Below are 27,973 nucleotides of genomic sequence, written 5' to 3' on the forward strand. Positions count from 1 at the left end.
CAATGTTTTAACATCGATTGTGGTAATGATTGTACAACTCTTCTTGGCACAATGAACTATTGAACTGTATGACATCATATCATTGTGTGCTCACCTCCCTGATACGATCACTGAAGACAAACGGTTGCATAAGTAAATGTAGTGAAGAAAGCTGATGGTGCCCGGCTATCAAAAGATATAGCATCTGGGGTCTTAAAGGCTTGAAGGTAAACAAGTGGCCATCTAGCTAAGAAGCAACAAAGCCCACATGGAAGAAGCACACAGCCTGTATGATCACGTGGTGTCGAAGGGATCAGGTATCAAAGAACAAAAAAATCCTTTCATTGTGAATGAGGGGGAGTGCAGTGGGGACCCAAAGCCCATCTGTAGGCAACTAGACATCCTCTTACGGAAGGATGTGGGGAGAAGTCAAGCCAGTCAGGGTGCAGTGTAGCAACAATGAAACATACAACTTTCCTCTAATTCCTAAATGCTTCCTCCCCACTCCCACCATCATGATCCCAATTCTACCTTACAAATCTGGCTAGACCAGAGGATGTACACTGGTACAGATAGGAACTGGAAACACAGGGAATCTAGGATGGATGATCCCTTTAGGACCAATGCTGAGAGTGGCGATTCCGGGAGGGTGGAGTGGAATGGGGGAACCTATTACAGGGATCTACATATAACCCCCTCCCTGGTGGACAGACAACAGAAAAGTGGGTGAAGGGAGATGCTGGACAGTGCAAGTTATGACAAAATAATAACAAATTTTCAAGGGTTCATAAGGGAGGTGGAAGCGGGGAGGGAGGGGGAAAATGAGCAGCTGATGCAAAGGGCTTAAGTGGAGAGTAAATAGTTTTGAGAATGATGAGGGCAACAAATGTACAAATGTGCTTTACACAATTGACGTATGTCTGGTTTGTGATGAGTTATATTATCCCTCAATAAAATGATTTTTAAAAAGAGTTGTATGATATGTGGATTATGTCCCAATAGAATTGTTAAAAAGGAGCAGGAAGAAGAATCAATGGTGATGAAGGAAGCAATCCGACAGCATTGGGGAAGGGGGCATGTCCTCTAGAAACTGGTAGGACACTTACTGAAATGTTCTGATAAACTTATGTAGATACTGAGGCACTCACTAGCCAAGAAATCTGGACGATAGCTACCTACCTCACTGACCAACTAGAAGAAATCAGTATTTGCACACATTGCAAAGAAAGAAGACCAAAAAGAATGCAGAACGTATCACACAATATCATTTATATTATGCACAAGTGAAAATGTTCTGAGGATATTAAAACCACAGCTTCTGTAGGACCGTGACAAGGAGCTGCTATAAATTGAAGTCAGATTCAGAAGAGGACATGGAACAAGGAATGTCATTGGTGACATCAGACGAACCTTTGGCTGAAAGCAGAGCACACCTGCTAGGCGTTCACTTGTGTTTTACTGACTGTGCTAAGGCATTCGACTATGTGGATCACAACACACGACGGATAGCCTTGAGAAGAATGGGAATTCCAGAACCGTTCATTGTGTTCCTCCGGATCGTGTACACGGATCAAGAGGCAGTTGTGCAAACAGAACAAGGGACTGCTGCATGGTTCAAAATCAGGCAGGGTGTGAGACAGGGCTGTATGCCTCAGTCTACTCAATCTGTACATGGAACAGATCATCAGAGAAACTGGATTATATGAAGGACACTGTGGCCTCAAGATTGCAGGAAAAAGAAGCCAGAGTGGATTTCAAACTTTTAAATATATCATTATCTTGAAATATATTCATGTGCTTTCCATAACTTGCTCTTATTAATAAAGAATATTGCCTAATACTATTCATTTATTTATTCACTAAATAAGAGGCTGGGTCAAAAGGATTGCTCCAAGGGTCCCAGCTCCTATTTGCATGGGTTTATTCCGGAGAAAACGTGTGCGAAGATGTTTCTCTCATAAGTAGATGGCTCGACACGGATTCCCTCGGCAGCATACTGGTCTGAGTCAAATCAGGGCATCTTCCAATAGAGAAGGTCCAACCACAACAGGGGCTTCTGAGAAGATATTCTTACGCTCCAAACAGAAAGGTGAGCTCAGAAGGTTAGTGTGACTCTTTTTCGTTTAAATTTCAAAGGGGTACTCTTCACAGATTTCCTCAAAGGACACAGGATGATCCTGGAGGCTTATTTATCCCGAGGAGATTGTAATAAAATGGAAAATTGCACCGGCGAGGAAAAGTCCAGCAAGTTGTGCCGCGGATGTTTCCATCATGGTAATGAACCTCTTCATTCTTCAAGGGAGGCGAGCACCGTCTTTGTTGTTGTTGGAAAACCTTACCCTTCTGCCCTACAGCCCAGATCTTTGCTCATTGTCCCCAAATGCAAAGAGTATTTCTTATTGTTCCCCAAATGCAAAGAAAAGTCCAGAGGAACCTGATTAGACTCCCTCAAGGGTGCCAAAAGTGCCCCTTGGATGTGGCGTGAACAGCAGCGCAGGGAATCCTCCGAGTCATCACCCCCAGGTAAGTGCAGACCGAGATGGAGAACGTGCCTAGAAATGCTAGCATCACGTTTTATCATTTTCATTTAGTAAAGGTTTCTATGATTTTATGGCAATACTTTTAAATTTAACCTTTTACATAATGAGTGCCAGGGTCTATTTATTTATTTGGCCATGTAGAAATAAATAAAATATTTATTTACTTGGTCATACATTGTACACACCTTTTCCCAATGTTTCATTTGGCTTTTAATTTTGCTTATGGCATTTTGTAATTACTGGGGTTTTATATGTTTCATTGATCAAATAAAAATCTTTTAAAATTTCATCTTTTCCTTCCACAGTTAAATTTCACAAGTACAATTACAATATCCTATTAATAAATATTCAATTAAGTCACATTTCACGAGCATATACTTCCCAAATCCTTCCCCCTCTCAGTGCTTTGGACTTTCTCTTCTAGCCTCTTATTCTGTCAACTACCTCACGGAAGCTGACATCCTCACCTTTCTCTGCTGCTCCTTGCGTGGATCTCCGCCTTCCTAAGCAATCCCTCCTTTGGATGTGCTGAGACCTGCTACCCTATTGTACGTCAGCACTGATCTGGCTGGTGAGGCAGGTGTCCCGTTCCTCTCTCACTACTGCATGTGTTCCTCTCAAAGCTCGTTGCTGTGTTGCAAAAGAAAACCCTCCCTGATAGATCAAGCGCAGTCCCAAGTAGCTGTGCTCCCCTGCTAAAACGTCCAAGCAGAATCTGAAGACCCCTGATTGGGGATGGATTCACTATCATCAGGCGACTTCTGGCAAGATGACATCAGAGACCAAATGGAACAAATACTGATGATAATCTTCAACCCCTGAGCTTCAGAGAAATTGAATGACGACTGATGAAGAAGATAAACAAAAGCAGTGATGAGAAAGAAGGCGGATGGGCGAGTGGTCAGCTGGCTTGATGTGGCGTAGCCATCTTGAACTTTTGCAGACAGCAGTCTATGGAAACAGTGGCCTGACGATGCAAATGCACGCTGGTGGTTGGTGTTGGGCAACTGGGGAGCCTCCTTTGGTCTCCACAGCCCCTTCTCCGTTCCCACCTTAATAGCCTGCTCTGCCAGAGGTTGGAGCTTTGCCCTCATGGGTCAGGTTCCTGGTGTACTAGCCCCTGGTGCAGAATGCACAAAACTGGTCCCAGCTACCTTCTAGTACCCTGACTCCACCTGTCCTCTGATTCAGAAAGGTTCCCGCAGGAACAAGCAACTTGATCTTGGCCAATCACCATCAGGACTGGCACGAACTAGTTCTAGATCCGGTGCTCTGACCCTAGACATCAGGACCAGCAGAAGCTTTATCTTAGACAGGTTACTGCACTCTTTCGCCCCCCCCTCAAACACTGTGAGCGTCTTGACTGCCAGGCTGCCAGCAAAGACCAGGTGCACCCCCGACCACCCAGTGTGCTCATCTCTGGCTCTTGCTACTGTCCTAGTTTTCTCCTTTCTTTTTTCCACTTTGCTCATTTTTTAATCTTTTCTTTATTTCTTCCATTTCGCTATTCCTTTGCCCTTTCCTCCTCTTTTTTCTTCCCTAGTTTTTATGCATCTTTCCTTTTTCTGTTATTAAATTCCTCTTCCTTGGTGCTGTTTGTTGGCTTTGTTCCATTTATTTTTTTATGGTTTTGCTGACATATAACTCATATACCATACATTTCACTGGCTCAATCCCATCGAGAAGAGTTGTGCAATCCTCACCACCCCAGTTTTAGAACACTGTACTCGCTACCAGCTCCCCATTTCTCCCCGACCTCCCCGGTCCTAGCCACAAGGAAGCATGAATCCAGTTACTGTCTCTACAGAGGGACCTATCCTGGATCTCATATACAGAAAATATCATTAGAAAATGTCATAGAAATGTTATTAGAATTACCTGATAAAGTATTCAAAGAATCATGCTTAAGTGTTTTCAATGGATTGTAATATCAAGAACACTGTAAATTATTGAACTGGAGAACGTTCTAGTGTGGCTTTTTTTGGGCTACAATTTAAAAAAATTACACTAAAAACAATGATAGCAAGGAAGCAGAAAATGTCTTGTTTCCACTTTTACGTGTTAGCTATGCATTACAATTTTTTCTATTAAGCTACAATTGACATAATTCAAGAGTTCAAATATATCAAGAAGGATTGTGCAAGTATTGTGAAAATGTCAACATTAACAAAGTTACTTTACAAATTCATTGAAATTCTGGTAAAAAATCTCACGACCTTTTTCAAAGAAATGGGAAAACCAATGGCCAACTTTTTTTTTTTTGACTAACTTTCTATGGAAAAGAAGAAACTTAGGATAAATAAAACATGACTAAAAAAATAATAACAAAGTAGGATGCTTTTCACTCTCAGACCTTAAACCTACAATGCAGCCCCAGCGATGAAAACAGCACAGTACTGGTGCGACAACAAATATGAAGATCAACAGATTAGAATGGAAAACCCAGGAATACCATCAAGTACCTATAGACACCTAATTTTTGATAAAAAATAAAAACACATTAAATGGGCAAGACACAGCCTTTTCAACAAATGGTCCTGCAAAAACTGGATCTTCACCTGCAAAAGAATGAAACAAGATCCATACCTCCCACTTTGTACAAAAAATAAACTCAAGATGGATCAAAGACGTAAATATAAATCACATAGTTATTAAGACCATCAATGAAAACATAGAAACAACCTTAAGGACCCTAATTCAAGGTATAATCACAATACTGACCATAATGGAAAATACCCACACTATGGAAGACAAAGAACTGGGACTATTAAAAATAGGATCCTTATACACAGTACAAGACTTCCTCAAAAGAGTCAGCAGAGAACCCACAGACTGGGAAAAAGTATTCAGTAATAGTACATCAGAGAAAGGGCTACTCGCCAATATATAGAGAAAGCTACAACATTTTAACAAGAAAGAATAAAAATAATACCATCAAAAATGTACACAAGACATAAATAATTTACCAAAGATGACATGTAGGCTGCCAACAGCCATATGAATAAATGTTCATGATCAATAGCAATAAGAGAAATACAATTAAAACAAGATCTTACCTCACAACAATAATTTTCGCAAACTTCAATGAAACAGAAAATAAAGGCTAGAGAGAATGTGGAGAGATTGGAACACTTTTACATTGCTGGTGGGACTGTAGAATTGTAGATGGACTATGGAATTCAGTATGGTCCTTACTTAAATGCAAATACAAGTACCTTATGGTCCAGCAATCTCTCTTCTGGGTATATACCTTAAAGAAATTAAGAATAAAAAATGAACAGACATATATACACCTGTTTATTGCAGCAATTTCCACAATAGCAAAATCATGGGAACAATCAAAACCCCCGACTATAGGAGAAGGGATAAAGACACTCTGGTGCATTCATACTATGGGGATTTTAAACATAAATAAAAATAGCAACTCTCTTAAATACCCAACGACATGGACAAAACTAGAGAACATATCCTTAGCACACTCAGTCAGTATTAGACATTTCACCATTGTTATCATGACAAACCAAAAAGAAATGTGGTTTATTCACCGGTAGACATGGGTTTGATGACTATGTGCATTGAAGATTAACTGGGTTTTAATCCACATAAGGTTCTTGTAATGGATTTTGTGCTACCACCTTTATCCGTAGCTTTGTGCAAACCAGGTGTTTAGAATTTAGACACTGGTATCATTCCCTTCTCCATGTTCCGAACTCATTATTTGTAATCCTTGGATCACGTAGACTGGTGTGCTTCTGTGTGGACTTAGCTGACTCCTCACTTAGATGGCCCAGGGGGAAGATCTACGATGTGCAATAAAACAACAATGGTGTTTCCTAAAGGGAACCAGGGACTTGTAGAACAATCACTGTATGAATGGGTTTGAGCTCTCACCTGATTATAGTCCTCATATAGGAACAATTAGTTCTTATGACATGGCCCTGCCTGGTACGCACTCTCATGAGATCACTGAAGACATGGGTGACATAGCAAAGTGAGGTGAAGAAATCAGATCATGCCTGGCTATCATGAACAATAGTGTCTGGAATCTTAAAGGTTTGCCTCAAAATTAACTATGCATTTTTAATTTGTATCTATCTCCTACACTAGATGATTGGTTCCTAGATTGCAGTCGCTGTTGCCATTTGTTTCTACAGACCCCATGCCAACTGCTTTGCGTCTAATAAATGATGCATAAAAATCTGCTTAATTTTATATATGTTGCTTAAACAAACAGAACCAACATTCTTTCAAAGCTGATCTCCCAGAAAATACCTACTGTTAACAGCAAAGCTAACACACATGTAACAACGTTCCACTCTAATATATAGCTATCATAGCATTTAACAGTCTCCTTTTGATTCCTGAATGAAGTCTCAGAACACATTTAACACTATGCTACATACAAGGGGCTTTGGATTATGTGAGGGTCAGTTGACGTATGTCCGATTTACTGAATGCTTAATGTCAGCATTGCTAAACAAAACTTGTAGAAAATTGAAAGCCATGGATGGTCCTTGCTTAAAAGCTTAAAACCTTGTTTAGGAGATCATACTTTTAGATCCCTGAAATTAGGGGCGTTATACATGTCATTGCTACAACACTCCCAGGAAACAGTATTGAGGGAATTAGATGCTGGAGATAGCTGAGGAATGAATCAGACATGGCGAAGGCACTGAACTCTGCTCAGGGCAGACACAGGAAGAGAACTTGAAGAGCAGAAGAAAAGGGGCATTAAAAAGAATAAAAACCAAGTAAGAAATTAAAATGACCTGTGTGTGGAAACAGTACGCTCGACCGCATTATGGTCGGTTCATTTTAGAAAACTAGCAAGAACCCAGGTTGGAAGGGATCATGGAAGCTTAAGGTTAGAACTTGTGAGATTAGCCCTGATAACTCATACAAGCCACTTAAAATGTAGCCAGTGTTCAATAATTAGCTGTTCTTTTTGTAGGGCTAGTACACCCTGCCCTAGGCTAGTTTGAGACTGTTTCCACAATAGCTAGGTTCAGAAACTCCATTCACCGACGAGTGGTCTCAGGCTGGCTAACATCACCTTTTATATTGAAGGTACCTGGATGCTTACGTTATAACCAGAAGTTTGCTTCGTGAGGGGACAGTCAGCCTAATAAGTAGCTCTCTCCCCTCAGGACAGATGGAAATGGACTGATCTTTACACTGAGGGGCTCCCTCCTGTCCCTCATTTTCTTTGGGTTAGCTACATACAGCTCAACTGATTAGCTAAAGATATATTGTTATTGTTGTGGGTGTTGAGTTGATTCTGACTCAGCAACCCCGTGTGACAAAGCAACGTGACCCATAGTTCTGTGCATTTGAATTATGGTGTTGGCAAAGAATACTCAAAGTACCAGACTTCAAGAAAACCAAACAAATCTGTCTTGGGAGAAGTACAGCCAGAATGCTCCTAAGAATCAAGGATGGGGAGACTTGTCTTACATACTTCGCACATGTCAGGAGAGACCAGTCCCTGGAAAAGGACATCCTGCTTGTTAAAGTGCAGGGGCAGTGAGAAAGAGGAAGGCCCTGATGAGATCGATGCATAAAATGGCTGCACCAATGGGCTGAGATGATGACGCACATCAGGCAGGGTTCATTCCGTTGTATAAAAGGTTGTGAGTCAGAGCCAATTCAATGGCCTCTAACAACAATGGGCTTTCCTGGCTCCGGTCTTTACGGAACCAGATTGCCAGGTCTGTCTGCAAATAGAGGTAGTGGGTGGGTGTGAATCGCCAGCCTTTCGGTTAGCAGCCAAGTGGTTAACATTTTGTGCCACCTGCATTCCTTAACAACGACACACAAAATTTCAGCAGGGCTCTTTAACACACATCATGATCGCCATTTCAGTGTTTATGTTACTGAGACTTCAACAGAGTTGCTCACTCAATAGTTCTAGTAAACATGTAAAGATCACATGTTGTGCTGGGAGCTAAATATAAAGACAGGGAAAATGTACTGCCCTCTGAGGCAGTATAGTTTAACTGGGCATGGGAGACACCTCTGTACAGATAATATAGTTTAGAGTAGATACTCAACTTAAAATAATCCAATCTACACTTTGAAAAGATCGTGAAGCAGAAGGGTGGACTGGGAAACTAGAGACAAGGCCATTCTCAGACTCAGCATATCTAAACATAACTTATTGATATCTCACGGTATCCCTCATATGTCTTCCTCCTCCGTTATTTTTGGTCCTGCATTACTTGCCTATAAAGAAAGATTGAAAAATACAAGCGGCTTAAAATGGAAAGATGATCAGAAGGCTAGCTTAATCATGGCATGGACCATTCAAATGTACCCCATGATCTAGGGCGCAGTGGAGTAGGAGGTAGTAGGCCTGGAATGTCTACACTGCAGGGGGTTCAGAAGAAAACGGAAAGTGATGGGATTGAAAGTATTGTCCTCCTTTCTGGAAGTCTGGATGAGGTAACAAAGAGAACATTAGGGTAAGAAGAGGGTTTTCTAGGTCTAGTTTGGGAAAGACTAGGGGAAGTCTACAGACAGAGGAAGACACCAACAGAGTGCTCTGTAAGGGTGAATGAGCAGGTAATAGAACACAATCCTGAACTGCTGGAGGCGGGAGGACTGGGCGCCCAGATAGGAGATTAATTTTAGTTTAAAGGTCATGTGATTGTTTCAATTCTCTGAAAAGCATTGTCTGGGAATTCATGTATGCTTACTTCTCACGTACTCTCTCATTATTTGAAAGCCACTGCATTTAAGGCAATAGTAAAAAATCCATTCTGACCACTGTGTGCAATCCTGAGCCTGGTCTGACAAGAATGGTGAGGTTTGCGCTGAGTATAAATGACGGCTGTGACGGCTGAAGTTAAGCGTCAACCTAGCTAGTCCATGATTCTTAGTGTTTCGACAAGTATAGAATGATGCAGTCTTCCTCCGTTTTCACATAATATCAAATTTTGCATAATGACTGAGCCTTTGGAACTTAACCATGTGAGTAAGGATTCAGACAGATGAATTCTCAATTAGGCAGAGGTCCTTTAAAATGTTTTCTCTTGACATTTATTTTTATTAATTATAATTTATTATTTTATTAATTACATTTAATGAAAAGGCTGATATTTAGTGCAGAGATTAGCATACAACTAAACAATTAAAAAAGCCAAGAGTGTCAATACATCTCGACGGATTATACTCTAATTACAATGGCCCGCACTAAAGAATGCATATTTAGATGATTCAAAGCCTTTCTCAGAGACCACTGACTTCAGGTTTGGGGGAGACTTGTTCTCTCCCTCATCAATGATATGTCATTCAGTGCAATGGTTTTTAATAAGTTTCTGGCTCTGGCTTCGATGTTGGAGATACAAAAATAAATAAAACATAGCCCAGTAGCCTTCATCCTAACCCAGTTTGCTTACTTGGAGAACAGACAAGCAGACAGGTACGATAAAGTATGATAGAATTTGTGACAGGAAATTCAGGATCAAAATTGATGGGCAATTTCAGATAAACAGGCCAAGCCCCACCCACATTCTACAATATTTAATACACCCAAGCAATAGGAAGGGGGGAAATGGTGCCAGATTACTTGGTGTAATTGCAATGAATGAAACCAGTGCTGTTTCTTCCCGCTAAAAGTAAGCATGCATATAAAATGCTTTCTCCACTCATTTACTTACTCCAGACTAATTACAATTTACTTTATTTTTACTTCAAAGTATTTTACTTCATGTTAGCGATTAACCTACAGTTCATAATAATAACTAACTTTTTGGTCCTTCTACTTTAGATTTTTCTCTGTATAGCTTTCTAAAATGGACATACATTAATGATAACACATTTTTCAAATATCAAAGTTAGAACTTTTTTTTCCCCTGAAGCAATGCATTCAGTCTCAGAAAATAACATGGTAATATATAAATAATCTTAATTAAAAAATTGGTTGATATTTGTGTAAAAATTAACTTAAGATGAAACCTAATTTTAAAATCCCATAATTTGAATACATGTCCATTAATTATACCTATCATAAATTATCTTTATCAAACAATTAATAATCTTGCCATATAAAACCTAAATATTTAAAAAGACTGATGTATTTAATCAAAACTGATCAAATTATTTTATTTAAAATGATTATAATAAAAAGCAAACATCTAGCAGCTATTCATTTCATTTTAGAAAATATGTTTTTAAAGATTAAACATAAACTTTCAAACTTATCGACATGAAATTATTTTTCTAAAATTGTTATAAAAAGCAAATAGATATCTATAAGATTTTCATTTCATTTTAGAAAATATATGTTTTTAAAGATTAAAAGTAAACTTTCAAACTCATTTCCAGAAATGTTTAATAATAATTAACAGGCTACAACTTTAGAGTTGTCCAATAAATTTAAAACTTTCTACTCATTCTTTCTGACAAAAACAAAACATGAACGAATGACTTAATCATAAAAGGTAACATTAATTTCAGAAAGGAAATAAAAGGCACATCCAGGCAAAATAGTCAAGGCGATTCATAAAATGTGATGTTACATTTCTCCTGTGCATAATCGATTGACTCCACAATAAATCATTCTGGAAGAGTCTAGAATATGACAAAGGATATTTTGTAAAAGCGAGGCAAATATGAAGATATCACTCCTTTACAACAGTGTTATTTTATTACCACTGTATAAGGCTTTTAGGAATGTGTAATTATTTATACAACTGTCTGAATTTCTGTTTTCTTGTACAGTTTTGCTTTTTTTATCCTTTTAATTTCAGAGTCGTTTATTATTTTAATGATTTGAGTCTGTTGTCAGATGCTCGGTCGTCTCTCTGGCCTTGGTACGCATCTCACGATCGCAGCTTTCCACAATACTGGCGCAAGCAACAGGCTGAGAGTCGTCACACTTAATACGAGGAGGTAGACCTGTGAATCAAAAGCGTACAACTATTATCTCCATCACACATAAACTGACATTCTCTTCTGAACGAGAGCCAATCTTTGCCCATCAGTGGAAAGCTAGCATCAGTTCTAAATGGATAATAGAAGACAAAGAAAATGAGACTTTGTCGAGACTTATAAATTACGGTGAATTAACTCTGGTCTTATCATAAGGTCTATACCAAAGGACCCACTAGTACATGATACTATTGGGTTTTTTTTTTTTGCCATCAGACAGATTCTGATTTGTGTCTAAAGTAATAATGGATTCCCTACATTAACTCAACATTCTTGGACCAGGTTTCATAGTGTACACATATAGTTACACACAATACCATTGTTCAATAACTATTTCTAGTATTTTACCATTAAGACTCATCTTAAATTACTAACATTTACCAATACAGGGAGAATGTAATTTTATTTTTAAAAATTTTAAACGTATTTATTTTAACAGTTTTATTGACATATAATTCATATACCATACAATTCAATTGTTGGATTTATAAAAAAAGAGTTTGGCAATCACCACCACAATTTTTGAATTCACTTAATTTTGAATGTTTTAGCAGCATTCACACTGCATCAGTGAAAAATGTATCAAGGTAGGTAACAATTGAGGAATGCACAGTGTGGGGGTGGGAGCGAAGCAGGGCAGATGAAAAGAAGGGTGGAGTCAGGCAGATCAAAGGTGGAGCAACTCTGTTCCGGATTCTTGCCAATCCCCTCCTGAGCCTTGCTGGAGCAGAGGATATTGAAAGGAGGGAGAAGAAAATGCTAGTGTAGCCCTTAAGGATCAGGTTGAACCTACCCTAACTTTACTTCCGGAAGACACCAAAGAGAAACAAAAAACAGTTTAGATCAGCGGTTCTAAACCTGGGAGTTGAATGACCCTTTCCCAGGGGTCGCCCGATTCATAACAATAGCAAAATTATATTTATGAAGTAGCAATGAAAATAATGTTATGGTTGGGGGTCACCACAACACGAGGAACTGTATGAAAGGGTTGCAGCATGAGGAAGGTTGAGGACCAGTGGTTTCGATTAAGGGAGGGGCTAAAGGCTTCAGGTGAATTCCAATGGAATTCTATGTCAACAGTTTAAGAGACGCTGACAAGTTCCAAGTGGGGAAATAGAGACCCAGCGCTAATTTACCACACCTGACACATCTGGGCAGGAGAAAGGCTGATTTCCCAAGCCCTCTTCAGAACACACACAGTCTCACAGAGCAACCCTGATTCAAGTCCGGCAATTTTAGGAGCCAGGAATCCACATTTCTACACCTAGTCCCCAAAGTGATACCCATTAAAACACAATATAAAACAAACACAAGTCTCTGTCATCGTCACCTGGCTCTCACTGAAACAGTATGACTAATTCTGGTTCTAACCTTTCTTAGTCTCAATATCCATTTGTCTTTAGCTCATTCCAGGTAAATAATCAATTCGGTTTTGTGACCCAGAAGGGAAATCTAGGCTTTAAATATTACTAAGCACTTAACAATACACTGTTGTGTATTTTTTTGCCACAACCCACATCCCTAAACCTTCCTCTTACCAATTTTTCTGTGGGGAGAATGGAGAAAATAATTTTTTTTGGGGGGGGGGGTTAGTTTGTTTCACACTTCGAATTCTTCTATGTACATTAAATACTGTGTAGGTCTGTCTTTGCTATAGCAATATTAGCCAGACAGTATCACTTCATATGGATTTATGTGGAGACCTACAACTCAGCCATTCTACTGACAAAAGAGCCGACCAAGCAGGAAACAGGGCCTTTGCAATCAGAAGTTTTGATTCAGAAGTTAACTTCCCACTTCCCACCATCATGTTTTTTTTTTAACTTGCTACAGGGTCAAGCTATCACTTAGCATTTACCTTCTAGTAGGTAACATTTGTTTATCAAGATATTATCCAAGAAATTATGCATCTTGTGCAAGCGATACCCTTTGGGCGGCCCCAGCACAGCACAATAATTAAACTAGCACATGCCCAAAGGAATCTTAAAGTTCGGAGAGATCCTTCACTAGCGATTCTTGGGGCTTAAGGAAGAAAATAATCCTGTACTGCATTTCACATCTCTTAAAAATGGGAGGTGTTTTAGCATCTAAAGTCCTTCCCAAACTTGAAAATAATTAACAATCAACAATTTATCAGGGGGCCACGAGGGTTTGGGGTGGGGGGAGGAGAGGAACTGATCCCAAGTGCTCAATGGAAAGTAAATGTCTAGAAAAGAATTACGGACTATATATACGAATACGTTGGATACAAGTGATGTATGGTTTGTAACAAGAGTTGTAAGAGCCCCCAATAAAATGATTTTAAAAAATCCTTCTCATTAAAATATAAAACTTATTACACTAGAATTTACTTTGAAATATAGTTTACAACAAAATAATATACATACACTGGTAATTTAACATGAGGACAAATTTTAAAACAAAGGATTTTGAACCTTTAAAACTAGGCGACAGTATAAAGTATAAGGCCGTGGTCATCCATTCCGCAAATCCATACTAAAAGGGCCTATTTTCATAGGATAAAGGCCAACAAAACTTTGTATGTGCTACGAGTTTACACATACACTTCTATGGCTCTTACTTTTCTTACGTACTTAAAATTTTCAAATTATACCACCCCGCTATAAATCAACCTATGCAGAGATTGATAATTTGTGGCAGATAACTATCAGTAGCTTATATAGTTCTAACACAAAAAATGCACCTGACCACCTAGTGACCACCTAATGTTTACCATTAAGACCACTGTCTCTATAAGAAAGGTTTTGGGTGCATTTGTGGGCAGACACCTTCCACTGCCTGTAAGAAACGGGGTCACCAGGGTACTCCATACCTCATTTTCATAAGCACTTGGTGCCCTTTCCAGGAGCCTGGGTGGTATAAGGGGGGTAAGCACTGGGCTATTAACTACCATGTCAGCAGTTCGAAACCACCTACAGCTCCTCGAAAGAAAGATGAGGCTTTCTATATCCATAAAGGGTTACAGTTTAGGAAACCCTAAGGGGAAGTTCTACTCTGTCTTATAATAGGCTTGTTATGAATCAGAATTGACTTGATGACTGTGAGTTTGGTTTTTCTGGTTAGTGCCTTTTCCATATTTACCACTGTACAAGGATTGATATGGACCAATTCACTAAGAAAACTCACATGTTCTTTCAGCAGCACAAGAGGTTGGTTGAGTGTTTCTAGACTATTTAAACAAATGTTTAACTAGTTCTCAACTCCTGCCCATCTTAGCTAGATGCTTGTAATTTGAGTCACTAGTTTTCTTTCCTTTTTAAAAAATTCATTTTATTGGGGGTTTGTACAACTCTTATCACCATCCATCCATCCATCCATCCATCCATCCATCCATCCATCCATCCATCCATCCACTGTGTCAAGCACATTAGTATATATGTTGTCATCATCATTCTCAAAACATTTGCTTTCTACTTGAGCCCTTGGGATCAGCTCCTCATTTCTCCCCCTCCCTCCCCGCTCCCTCATGAAGCCTTGATAATGTATAAGTTATTATCTCGTCATGTCTTACACTGTCTGACATCTCCCTTTACACACTTTTCTGTTGCCCATCCCCTAGGGATGTTTTATGTAGCTCCTTGTGATTGGTTCCCCCTTTCTACCCACCTTCCCCTCCCCCTCCCAGTAGCACGACTCTTATTATTGGTCCTGAAGGTTTATCTGTCCTGGATTCCTTGTGTTTCCAGTTCTTATCTGTACAAGCATACATCCCCTGGTCTAGCCAGATTTGTAAGGTAGAATTGGGATTATGATAGTGGGGGGCAGGAGCATTAAAGAACTAGAGGAAAGTTGTATGTTTCATCGTTGCTCTGCTGCACCGACTGGCTCATCTCCTCTCCACAATCCTTCTGTAAGGGGATGTCCAGTTGCCTACAGATGGGCTTTGGGTCTCCACTCCACACTCCTCCTCATTCATAATGATAGGATTTTTTGTTCTTTCATGACTGATACCTGATCCTATCGACACCTCGTGATTACACAGGCTGGTGTGCTCCTTCCATGTGGGCTTTGTTGCTTCTCAGCCAGATGGCCACTCATTTATCTTCAAGCCTTTAAGACCACAGATGCTATATCTGTTAATAGTCTGGCACTATCAGCTTTCTTCACCACATTTACTTATATACCTGCTTTGTCCTCAGTGATCATGACGGGAAGGTAAGCATCATGGCATGCCAGTGTAATAGAACAAAATGTTCTTGCATTGAAGGAGTACTTGAGGAGTCACTAGTTTTCATATAGGTAAATCTACCCATCTATAAATAATTCGAAATCAGTATTTTCACAGTAAAAAAAGTCAATTCATTTACCATTTCTCAAACTTAAATGTGACTTAAGAGTAAGTCGTATTGGGGCTCCAGATGAGCCAGAAAGGGTGCAGTGTAGCAACAATGAAACATAACTTTCCTCTAGTTCATGAAACATAACTTTCCTCTAGTTCTTTAATGCTTCCTTCCCCCTCACCCCTCACCCAACTATCATGATCCCAATTCTACCTTATAAATCCGGCTAGAGCAGAGCATGTACACAGGTCCAGATAGGAACTGGAGACACAGGGAATCCAGGACAGATGATCCCTTTAGGAACAGTGAGCGTGAGAGTGGCGATACCGGGAGGGTGGAGGGAAGGTGGGGTAGGAAAGGGGACCAGACAACAGAAAAGAGGGTAAAGGGAGACATCAGACAGTGTAAGACATGACAAAATAATAATTTATTAAGTATCAAGGGTTCATGAGGGAGGGGCAGTGGGAAGGGAGGGGAAAATTGAGGAGCTGATACCAAGGGCTCAAGTAGAAAGCAAATGTTTTGAGAATGATGACGGCAACAAATGTACAAATGTGCTTGACACAATAGATGTATATATGGATTGTCATGAGCTGTACAAGCCCCCAATAAAATGATTTTTTTAAAAGTAAGTTGAGGCGTGATTAGTTATAGTTCGAATTTTGATTTGGGGAAATGCTCTGCCTCCATTTTACATGGCTGCATGGAACAGCTGATGAATTACAGCCATGCCCTCGCTCTCTTTTCCTATGAACCATCTTCATTTGGGAATGTTGATCCTTGTCTTCTCTCAAACTCTTGTTGGTTCACACCTATTTCTAGACTGGGGGGTGAGAATGCTACACCGCTCGCCCCGCCCAGCTCTAGCTTCTGTGCCACTTTTCAGATGGCAGGCTTTCCACTCCCTGTCCCCTTCAGTGTTGACAACCCAGGGTAAGAGGTGTTGCTTCTGATGGATCCTGTATTTTACTTAAATGGAGACGTTTTCATGGACCCAACTATTGAGTTCAGCCTTGGACCTCAGGTCAACATGAGTCTCCTGAGCACACAAGCTGGATACAATCCTAGTACTTTACATTTAAAGGCAGGCTCTGACAGAAAGCAACACCTATTATCCTGGGCTTGGGTAAGGCAGAGGAGGATGGAGAGATGAGGCATGGGACAAACAGAGTCTAAGAGCTCTGGGGAGGCAGCTTCTGAACACCCCAGCACCTCTAATCTGACATCTTCCCCGGGTTCCTCCCGGCCATCTTCTTGGCAATTCAACAATGCTACCCATCGATCATCAAATGACATTCATCAAGTTGTACTTAAGATTCAGTGGGAGGGAGCGGGGAATGAAAACTGTCAAGGGGGGAAAGCAAAAATGAGAGTAAGACCTTGAGGAAATATGAGCAGATGGTCTCATAACTGAATTCACGCACACATATTAGAGGATGCACAAGGCCTGATAACAAAAGGGAAGACAGCAGACGAGAAAGGCAATTAGTTTCACGCAATGCAGTTCGTGGAGGGATGGGCTACAAGCACACAGCTCAGTGTGCCTCCAGAAGGACAACGCCAACCGCTGTCTAATAAAGTCTAAAGATGAAAGTATAACTCAGCTACCTAAGAGTCAAAAAGGATAGGAGAGTGCTGATGAAAAAATGCCCAAAACATTTATTAACTGGAAAAAATTCTCTACATTTTCTATATCTCACTGGCATCAGAGTAGATACCGATTCACAAGACCCTACCAGACAGGGCAGAACTGCCCCTCTGAGTTTCTGAGACTGTAAGTCTTCACTGGAGTAGAATGCTGGCTGTTCTCCATATTTCTAGATAGGAAGCTTTAGCATCTAGCTGTACTGTGGTTTTAATCCCAAAGACCTATAATTCGGAGATAGTGTTTTCAGAAGCACCCTTAACAATTCTGGCTCAACCTTTAAAAGTGAGGAGATGCTACAATGTATCTTGCAAAAACAGATACTACTGGCTTTAATGGACTAACATTCCCATATTTTTGTTCTTAATATGGTCAGTATTTTTAGAACCAAAAGTTTAAATTACATCTCTCATAGACATTCTCCCTAAAGGACAGGCCCAGAAAAGACGCTAGACCCCTGCAGGTCTGGTTTATACAGGAGTCACATAGATGAAATTCCTGTTAGGTTTTGTATAAAGGCACACTTGTATTTCTTAGCTGTTATAAGAAATGTATAAACCAGTGGTTTAACTTTAAAAAAAAGTACACAGGAAATTAATTATAAATCTTGCAAATGATGAAGATAACAGAACAATATTAGCTGGTAACTTTAAGCTAAAAACGTCTACTGTAACTAAAAACCATCCTATATGAGAAAGCAACAAGGCCCATCCTAAGTGCTACCTCTGTAAGAGAAATCACTTTAAATGTCAATATCCCAATTCTCTTGCTGAATGATCATCTAACCAAGTTATTCCCCCCCTTCTGGAATACTGACTTATGCTATGGGCCTATGGTGAGGGGAATCAGGCATTTCTTAAAAACGTTTGCACCCACAGCACAGTGAAGTGAAGCAGCAGTAAAGCCATGATCAAATAGGCAGAAACTTACCTCCCGAGAAATGATGCCCGCTCTTCGTGCCCTGCTTCCCAGGACGAATGAAAACTCACTGACTTGGGCCAGCCCAGCAGACACGATCCATTTGATGTACTGGCTGCTCTTGGGCAAAATGAGAGACAAGACCAGCGCTGCCAAAACAAACTGTGAGAACAGCCTTCATGCAATTTCTTTTTAACAGTCTTATTAACACTTCATCCACATGTCATACAACTCAACAATTCAATCATAACCGAGAAGAGTTTGTACAATTGTCACCATACTCAATTCTGGAACATTTTCTTCTTCCTTGTACTCATCGCTATTCATGTATTTTTTTCTAATTGTGGCAAAAATATACACAATGAAACATTCTCCAAATCCCTAACTTCTGATTTCTTAAAATAGAGGTAGTTTAAGATACTTGTAATTAAAATATGTGTGAAACTACACAGAAAATATAAAGTGGGAGAAATGCTCAGACACACTTTAAATAGGCATGGGAACCCACAGTAATAAAATGATATTCTAAAACAAACCCACAGAGACAAGAAGGTGAAACCAGAGGTTTTGGGTTCACTAGTAGAAAACGACTCCCGGCCCCTTCAAAGTAAACCAACAGCATTAAATAGTAAAAAGTATTGCTACAAAATCATAGGACCTTATTGTGATAATTATGTGTTCTGTCAACTTGGGTGGGCCAGGACTGTCTCGTGATAAGCTGTAACCTAGCACGGTCATTTCCACGAAGGGATCGTCTGTGGGGAGAATCTCCCTCACTGCCATCAAGTCAATGCCAACTCTGACGACCCTACATGGCACAGGGCGGAACCACCCTGGTGAGTATCCGAGGCTGTAACTCTGCAAGGGAGTAGAAAGCCCCATCTTTCTCACACAGTGGTTGGTGATTTCAAACTGCTGACCTTGAGGACTGTCACCACCAGGGTTCCTCCCTGGGAAGAACAGACCTCTTTAATCTGGTCACAGCTTTGAAGGAGGCTTCACTCAGGGTATGGCTTACTCTCAGTATAAACTGGCAACGTGTGGAAACTGACTTACACTGCTGCATTTGGATCGAGTTCACTGACCTCCTATTATATCACCTGCTGACCCCAAGAGCCAGCCACAGGCTACTGGCCTGGGGTTCATTTGGCTGATCTTGGATTCATTCGGCTTGGCATCTACCAACCTGTGGCCTTCCTGCGTCATCGTCCGGTTTGTCAACCTGCAGCTATAGGAGTCCGGTGAAGTCTTTAGGTTATAGCTGACCCCTGGACTTGAACTGGACTGGACTTAACCATGTGTGCAAATGTGTGAGACATTTCTTAAACAAAAACTCAAACTGTGAAGCTGTTCCTCTCGGCACACCTGTACGTCAATGCACTTCTGAAGGTGGGGTTTTCAGTCTTGCACTTTGTTCACACCATGGCTGAATGCTAGCCATCCTCGAGGGGATCCGATTCTGTTTCTCTTCAATGCTGTTTTAGTTTGAGGAACAACACTGAAGTCTGTGGAGGAAAGGTCAGGGCTGTAGGGTTGGTAGGGGGTAAGGCTCCCCCATGAAATTCTTGGACGAGAGCCCTTGCTATCCTTGAAGAATGAGCAGGAACCATTTTTTGTGATGGGAAAAATTCTTCGGGGCAGCTTTCCTTCCTGCTCTTTTCACATGGACGCCATGCTCACGTTCTTGGGAGGATTTCTTCATGACAAGCCGTCTGTGTGGTCATCCTAGGTCTTTTGAGAGATTCTATCAACATGGCCCTTTCGGAGCCCGGCCCAAACAGTCATCATAACCACCTGTGCCGACCCCTCTGCCGGGGGTCTCACTGGCCCAGCAGAGCCCTCTCCAGCCACTGTTTGGATCGGGCCTTGCTCTCTGGATCGTACTGGTGAACCCAAGGCTTGTTCCTGGTTCTGAATCTTTCTACAAGACGGTCTTCATTAGCTTCACTCTTGCTTAAAAGACTGACGGGAAGGCTAGGTCTTTGGGCCAGCTGATTCTCGTGACTCTTCAGGCACACATTGTGCCCAAAATATTTGCTTTACATTGAAAGAGCAGAACCATGTGAGACCCCGACTTCAGGAGCTCTCACACCAAGGATCATTCCACGGCTTTCTTCCGCCAGTTTCTGGACTCCAGCCACAGTCTGTTTGTGGAGGCTGAAGGTCTTCCCTCTCTTGGGCCACTGTGGAGATTTTCTCTACCCTCCTTCCACCAGGTAACTGTTGGTGACTTCGTGAAGCCCTCCCATCTACTTGTTACAAAGACTCAATGATTTGGGAAGGTGTCCCTTTGAACTTCCTTTAAAAATTTGACATTTGTCCTTGCTTAAAAATATTTTTTTTTTACCCCAGGCAGTAAAACAAAGGCCTTTTATTTTGAAGGGACCCTAAGGAAGCTAAGTCAATAGATTACTGAGAGAATTTACCTATCCCCACCCCCTGACCGTGGAGACAGGTGTAATCACGTGTCTGGAATAAGCCGGTGCTTGTATGGACCCCACCCCCACTGGCAGTCCTGTTTGCCTCAGTCTCATCTAGCATTCAGGATGGGTTGTTGTCATTTTTCATGTGAGAGACACTTTTTATCTGTTTCTCATGCAAACAGTCTCAACAATTATTAGAAAGTCTGGTTCCTTAAGGCAGAAACTTTTTATCAATTCTTGTAATTCAGAAAGCTGAACTGCTACTAAGTAGGAAATCACACCTCCCAACTAAATGTTAGTATAAGCAACTGAGTAATCTGTAGTAACAGAGAGCAAATGGGAAATGCCAAACTCATTTTCAGTTAGTTGTTTTTAAAATGTACAAGGGGTCTTCAGAAAGTACATGGGAAAAGTGTATTACAAAAAAACCTTCAACTATGTATGAAGATAAAAAAGTTTTGCATCCAAATATCCTTGTACTAACATCATAAACTGTCTGAACAGCATGTAGTTTGAGGCATTAAGAAGGACAAGGCATCAGTTTGAAACCCTGTTAGTACAATATAAGTCTGCTAAAATGAAAGCAACGAACAAACATCAAATTTATGGTGACCTTTGGTGGAAGAATGGTGAAATCATTGAGATGGTTAATGATTTAGGGCAGGGGTCCTCAAACTACGGCCCACAGGCCACGTGTGGCCCGCCGAGGACATTTATCTGGCCCGCCGGGTGTTATTGCCACCGCTGTCTGTCCTGCTTAGCAGCCGACTCATGCAGTGTGCATAGGAATTTTTTCATAGTTTCTTTTAAAACGATAGTCCGGCCCTGCAACAGTCTGAGGGACAGTAAGTTGGTCCCCTGTTTAAAAAGTTTAAGGACCCCTGATTTAGGGGTCAGTGACCCAAAGGAATCTGCATCTTTCAAACGGATAACCAATTTTGAGAAGGGATGGATGATGTTGAATTGAAGATGAAGCCCACAAGGACAGACCATCCACATCAATAAGAAATTAAGGCCCGTGATTAACAGCAGAATGGGCAACACCACAGACAGCTCAATCGGCTCAGCAAACTTTCTGCTTGTTGGGTGCCAACACTGTTGCACCCAGATGAGCTGCAGACCAGAGCAGAGCTTTCAATGAAAAACTTAAACAAATGAGATCAAGATCCTGAAGCATTTGGGGGAAAAATTTTATCAGGAGCTGCAGCATGGCTTACAGTAGGATCCTGAAGACAAAACACAATCAATGCCTTGACTACTGAGAGGCAGCAGTGGTCTCGCCAAAGCGAAAGTGGACTGGTCTAGAGCACAAGTTGTGGCAATATAGTTTTGGGATGCTCAAGGCATTTGCCTTGTTGATGATGGACCTCTGGAGGCCCAGAGAATAACCTCTGATTATTTTAGAGGGTTTTGAGAAAGTCAGCCAAAAAACGCGTGGGGAAGCTTTACCAGAGGGTCTTTACCAAGACAGCACTGCCCACCCCTCTCATCTATCAGGACAGTTATGCGAGAGTTTCCAGGGAAATCATTATGGTAGCTAACTAACCATCCTGATCTGGCTCCTTCTGACTTCCTTTTGCTTCCTAATCTTAGAAAAATCTCCAGAAGGCACCTTGTTTTAATATACACATAATAATAATAATAGTAAACAAAAGACTGAACTGACATGGCTAATCCCCGGGCCCTCAGGTTTTCAGGGATGCACTAAATAGTTGCTATCATCGCTTACAAAAGAGTCTTGACCTTGATAGACCTTAGGCTCAGAAACAGGTTACAGTTTTTATTTTCCATCTCTGAGTCCCACTTTCCCATGAACTGTTTAAAGACTCCTCGTATACATCACAGGAATGGGGCTTTGTTCTCTAAAATCATTGGTAACAACAGTAGAAATACAGTGAAAGGACTTAAATTAACAAGAGAATGTAGAAAATTGTTTCTCTCATTGCATTTGTGGCCAATTCCAGTTTTACACGTACTCAATTCTGAGACAAACGACATATCATTCTGATCCAACCCATCCCTGGTTCAGTGTGAACCTGCTTGTCTGGAGCGGTTGTCGAGGACAGCGGAGCTGGAGAACCTCCTCTCCCACGAGGGCGTGAGGGCTGGAGGCTGAGGGAGCGTTCAAAGGTGAGTGAGCACCTGAGCACTGCTACAGACCCACCTGCCAGGTTTAACTATCTCTCAGAAACACCTGAAACGCTGGAGCGTTCACAGGCATAATGTAGTGAGGCCCAAGACAAAGGAAGTAATTTGAAAAGTAAGACATGGATTTTACCAATCATAAAATAACAAAGAGAAAAAAAAAAGATACCTTCATGATCACCACGGACAACGTAAGGAACATCAAGAAAGTGAGTTCATAGATTACAAACGTGGGGAAGACATGGAGCCCTGCGAAGAGAAACAGAAGAATCAATGAGTCATTTGTTTCACGAGTACGGGGTTAGGGGTCAGATTTATACTCGCTTGTGTACAATCCAATGATAAATGGACAGGATTTAGTACGGTCATTATAACTACTTCAATAGAATACTTCAATCAAAATTCTACATTCTGTCTTTTACTTAAGTAATCATAAAAACATTTTCTATGAGCAAATGTTCTTTACCTAGTTTCCCCCCAAACACTCTCCTTTTCCCAGTTTAGCAGAGAAAAGGCTGCCTCCAAAGAATAAATTTAACTTAGTGTCGTACCCTAGCTACTGTATTCCACCAACAGATTTTACCTTCAGAAAAATAAAGTCAAATCTGATGGGCATTACTGTCTACTTTTCCTTTATGAAAATATTGTAAGCAAACTGCCGATAATTCTGAGAACTGATAAACATGAAGAGGCACTACCAAAGAGAGCTAAACGTATGTAGGTTTATGAAGCAACACTAGCATCACCCAGCAGTGCAATTCCGAAGGCCACGCAAGTGATGACAAAAACCTCACTTGAGCCCTTTCATAGCAACACTCACATTTTTTATCCTTTTTGTTGGCCTGATACATTTTTTTTGGGGGGGGGGAACAACTGAAAGCATTTCCCCTGAAATTTTCTTTGTTCTAAAATCTTTCTGGGAACCTTAAGTCAATTCTGCCTCAGAGACTCAGGGAGAACTGTCCCTCTGGGTTTCCAAGAGTAAATCTTCAGGGGAGTAGAAAACCTCCTCTTTCTCCCTCAGAGCAGCTGCCGGGTTCAAGCTGCCGGTCTCATGGTGAGCAGCCCAACCCTTAACCATTAGGCCACCAGGGCTCCTGGGAAGGGCACTAGCCCGTTAAAAAGCCATAGCTCCACTTTCCAGGGGCTTCCCAGCTCTTCTGTCTTTGCCAGGGTAGACAAAGGAACTGTGCTTGCTGGTCAGGATCCGGGAAGAGAGAAGGGTGGCTCACTGCTCTGCAGTGTCCTAATTGGGCGCTTGCTTGTTCCCTGGGCTACACATGCCAGGCTCGTCCCAGCTCTCAGTGTACCTCGACCGTCTAAGAAAAACACTGGCTCCGTAGACATCCTTTTCCTTCTTTCTGTTTTTAAATCAAGTCTTCACATCCTATATTTAAGACTTTAACCCAGAGTTGTCCCTCACCAACCATCGTCTCTGTTTTACTCAGAAACACAATGCAAACATTCTCCCCTTTTCTACAAAGGTAGAATTTTCTTAACCTTCCGAGACTCTTCCCACCAGGAACATTCGATGCTCTAGCCATGAGTGCACTAGCTTCAGCTCCCGTTCTCGGGTTTCTTATTTCCCTGGCAGCACGGTACTTCTCAGTCTCAAGGGCCCCTTTCAGAATGCCACTCTGTAGGGCCCCATCTTTTGTTAAGATCAAAGGCCGTTCTTGGAACTCAATGAACTGTCCCCATCTCTGTTAGGACGACCTATGGTCCCCACCCTAACACGCCCTAACTAGACTCCTCCTTCCATTGAACCCTGGGCCCCTATCCCATGAAACGGCACTCCCGTTTTCCTTTTTCCTAAGCCAGATTCCGGAGAGGCTGCCTAATGCTCTGCACCCAATCAGTTATCAAGTTCTATAGTTGCTCTTAATAATTCTTGAATATATTCACCTCCTTCCTGTGACCGCCCTAATTCAGACATCAATGTTTTTCAAACTCTTTAAAATGCCACCTACAGTATGAAAGCATTTACATTTTAATCCAATAGCCTTGAATATATAATTGAAGTACATTCAATGAGTAATTTCTACCCTTTCAAATGTGTGACACACTGGTGTTTCCTATCCATTCCATTTCATTTTTAAAAAAATGCTGGCGGTGATTCACTGACTGGAGCTCATGTTCTCTAACCGGCAGTTTGGAAAATGCTGGTCTCCATGACTTCAGTGGATGTGTGCCTACCTGCTTTCCTGTCCCCAATTGCAGAGCAGTAAGATCAGAATTTTCTTCCACACACAGATCTGATTATGCCAGGGTCTTGCTTAAAATGAAGGGTTTCAATGGATTTCCTCAAAGCTCTCAGGATAAAATCCTTATTTTCTCCTGACTTGGCCTTTACTTGGAGCCTAACTTACTTCTCTTTCCTCTAGGCATCTCCATTCTAACCAGACAGGCCTTGTTACCCCTGGCTCTTGTGCCTGGGCTTTGCGCATTCCTTCCTTCCCAGGACAACCTGTCCTTCCTTGCCTCTGAACTTGGCTAACTCCTCTCCTCTTCCTTTTTCTCCTCAGAATATCAGATGGATTTACTTCTTCATGGTGCCTTTCCTGACCTCCCCAGATATTCTACAACACATTTGTATCCTTTGCTTATTAATACTGTGGCATATTTACAGGTTCACTCATTTGTCCCCTGCATTGGCCTGTAAACTCCAAGACAGGGGCTGTGTTTTCAAATGACAGAGCCAGGTAGTTGGCACTGGGACAAGTGAGCTCTTCAGAAACACACGAGGGTAGGGACGGACTCAATTATACACTGTTATAGCAAAAAGAATAGGATTTTGCTCGAAGTAGGTGTTTAATGAACCATTACCACGTAGAATTAAGTAAAGTCAGTATTTAGAAATATTAGCAAGTGGAAGAAGTAAAATGAAATCTAAATCCTAATATTTTTACCACCTATATTAACTGTATTTGGGGATATGTGTCAATGAATTATAACATAACCTTTTATGCATATTCATTCTCTAAACATATATAAAATATATATTTAATATCACAATGGTAAACTGTATAGACTTGCTAGTTGTGGATAACAGACAAGTTTTTTTCTTTCTTTTTAAAATAATTTTACTGGGGGCTCATACAACTCATCACAATCCATGCATCCATCCATTGGGTCAAGCGCAATTGTACACTTGTTGCCATCATCATTTTCAAAACATTTTCTTTCTACTTGAGCCCTTGGTATCAGCTCATTTTTCCCTTTCTCTCCAACCCTCCCTCCCTCACAAACCCTTGATAATTTATAAATTATTATTTCTTCATATCTTACACTGACCAATGTCTTCCTTCACCCACTTTTCTGTTGTCCTTCCCCCTGGGAGGGGGTTATATGTAGATCATTGTGATTGGCTCCCTCTTTCTCTCCCCACCTTCTCCTCCCTCTCTTGGTATTGCTACTCTCAATATCGGTCCTGAGGGGTTTATCTGTCCTGGATTCCCTGTGCTTCCAGCTCTTTTCTGTACCCGTGTATATGCTCTGGTCTAGCTGGATGTGTAAGGAAGAAATGGGGTCATGAGAGTGGGGGAAGGAAGCATTAAAGAAATCGAAGAAAGTTGCATGCTTCATTGGTGCTATACTGCACCCTGACTGGCCCGCCTCTATCTTGTGACCCTTCTGTAAGGGGAGGTCCAATTATCTACAGAGGGGCACTGGGTCTCCCTCTATATTCTCCCTCATTCACATAGATATCATTTTTTGTTCTGGGTCTTTGATGTCTGATACCCAATCCCACTGACAACTCATGATCACACAGGCAGGTATACTTCATCCATATGTGCTTTGATGCTTCTCAGCTAGATGGCTGCTTCTTTATCTTCAAGCTTTTAAGACCCCAGATGCTATATCTTTTGATAGCCGGGCACCATCAGCTTTCTTCACCACATTTTCTTATGCACCCATTTTGTCTTCAACGATCATGTCGGGAAGGTGAGCATCACCACGGAATTCCAGGTTATTCAAAAAAAGTGTTCTTGAGTTGAGGAAGTACTTGAGTAGAGGCCCGATGTCCAAACAGACAACTTTCTTAACTATTTTCTGCCTCAGTCCCCTCATCTACAAATGTAGGGTTTTATTTAGAGGGGCAAGCAGAGTATGTGAAAAAGCATACAGCCAGCTCATGCTTAGCACTAAGTATGTGTGAATAAACGCTGGTTACGCTGACGCTTCCATTCAGTGACCTAGGGTCAAATAACATAAAAATGTATGAGAGGGTCCACCACCCTCAAGGTGCTCACAGGCTAGATTAAGTCAGATATATGACCATAAAGTATAACACCGCCCACAAGTGATGCCACAGAATGATGAACAAGCGGCAGTGAGAGCTTCTGCAATTCCAGGAAGATGGACTAAGAGGAAGGACAACCTTGTTGAAATCTCATTTTAAAGAAAGGAATTGTTCACACTGGCATTGCTGTTCACTACTTTCATGTTCATAACGCTAGAAGTTCCTAGGAATGAATTCTTATAGTGGTCTAGTACAGGATTCGGCATACTTTTCGGGTAAAGGATTTCCTGGCAAATATCCGAGATATTGGGGACGTCAGATGGATCTTGGCTGAAAGCAGAGAAGACCAGAAAGATGTTTCCGTATGTTTCATTGACTGTGCAAAGGCATGCGGCTGTGTGGACCGTCATAAAGTGCGGATCACCGTGAGAAGACGGTGCACTCCAGTCTTGGGGCTCCTTCGGAACTTGTACATGGATGAAGAAGCGGTTGTGTAAATAGCACAAGGGAGGCCTGCGTGGTTTAAAAGCGGGAAAGGCGTGAATCAGGATTGTTGTATTCTCTTATCCACTCACTCATCTGTGGGCTGAGCGAATCATCAGAGTGGTGGGTTTGGATGGCGAAGTGTGGCCTCAGGATCGGAGGAAGGCTTATTAGCAGCCCGCGGTACGCAAATGGCATGCCCTACCTTGCCCGTTCAAAGTGAGCGGGATGGAGGCACTTGCTGATGAAGAATAAGGGAGTGCAACTCAGTGTAAAGAAGCCAAAACCTTCACAACAGGTAACGTCATGATAAAGGGAGACAAGGCTGAAGGTGTCAAGGACTTTGTCTGCAATCAATGCTCATG

General features: G+C 41.3%; 1 protein-coding gene across 3 annotated transcripts in view; it reads right to left on the reverse strand.

Annotated features, from left to right (window-relative positions):
- Nucleotides 1–9,533: 9,533 nt before the first annotated feature.
- SLC9D1 (solute carrier family 9 member D1) overlaps nt 9,534–27,973 on the reverse strand; it is a 103,022-nt gene continuing 84,582 nt past the window's right edge. For all 3 annotated transcript variants that reach the window (XM_075563390.1, XM_075563392.1, XM_075563391.1), the window contains 3 exons: nt 23,052–23,131; nt 18,327–18,476; nt 9,534–11,417 (listed from right to left, as the gene is read on the reverse strand). In XM_075563390.1, the coding sequence (XP_075419505.1) occupies nt 11,304–11,417; nt 18,327–18,476; nt 23,052–23,131 (344 nt within the window). In that variant the 3' untranslated portion in view covers nt 9,534–11,303. The remainder of the gene's footprint in view (nt 11,418–18,326; nt 18,477–23,051; nt 23,132–27,973) is intronic.

This window comes from Tenrec ecaudatus, chromosome 11 (genome assembly GCF_050624435.1).
Source record: "Tenrec ecaudatus isolate mTenEca1 chromosome 11, mTenEca1.hap1, whole genome shotgun sequence".
Lineage (NCBI taxonomy): Eukaryota > Metazoa > Chordata > Mammalia > Afrosoricida > Tenrecidae > Tenrec > Tenrec ecaudatus.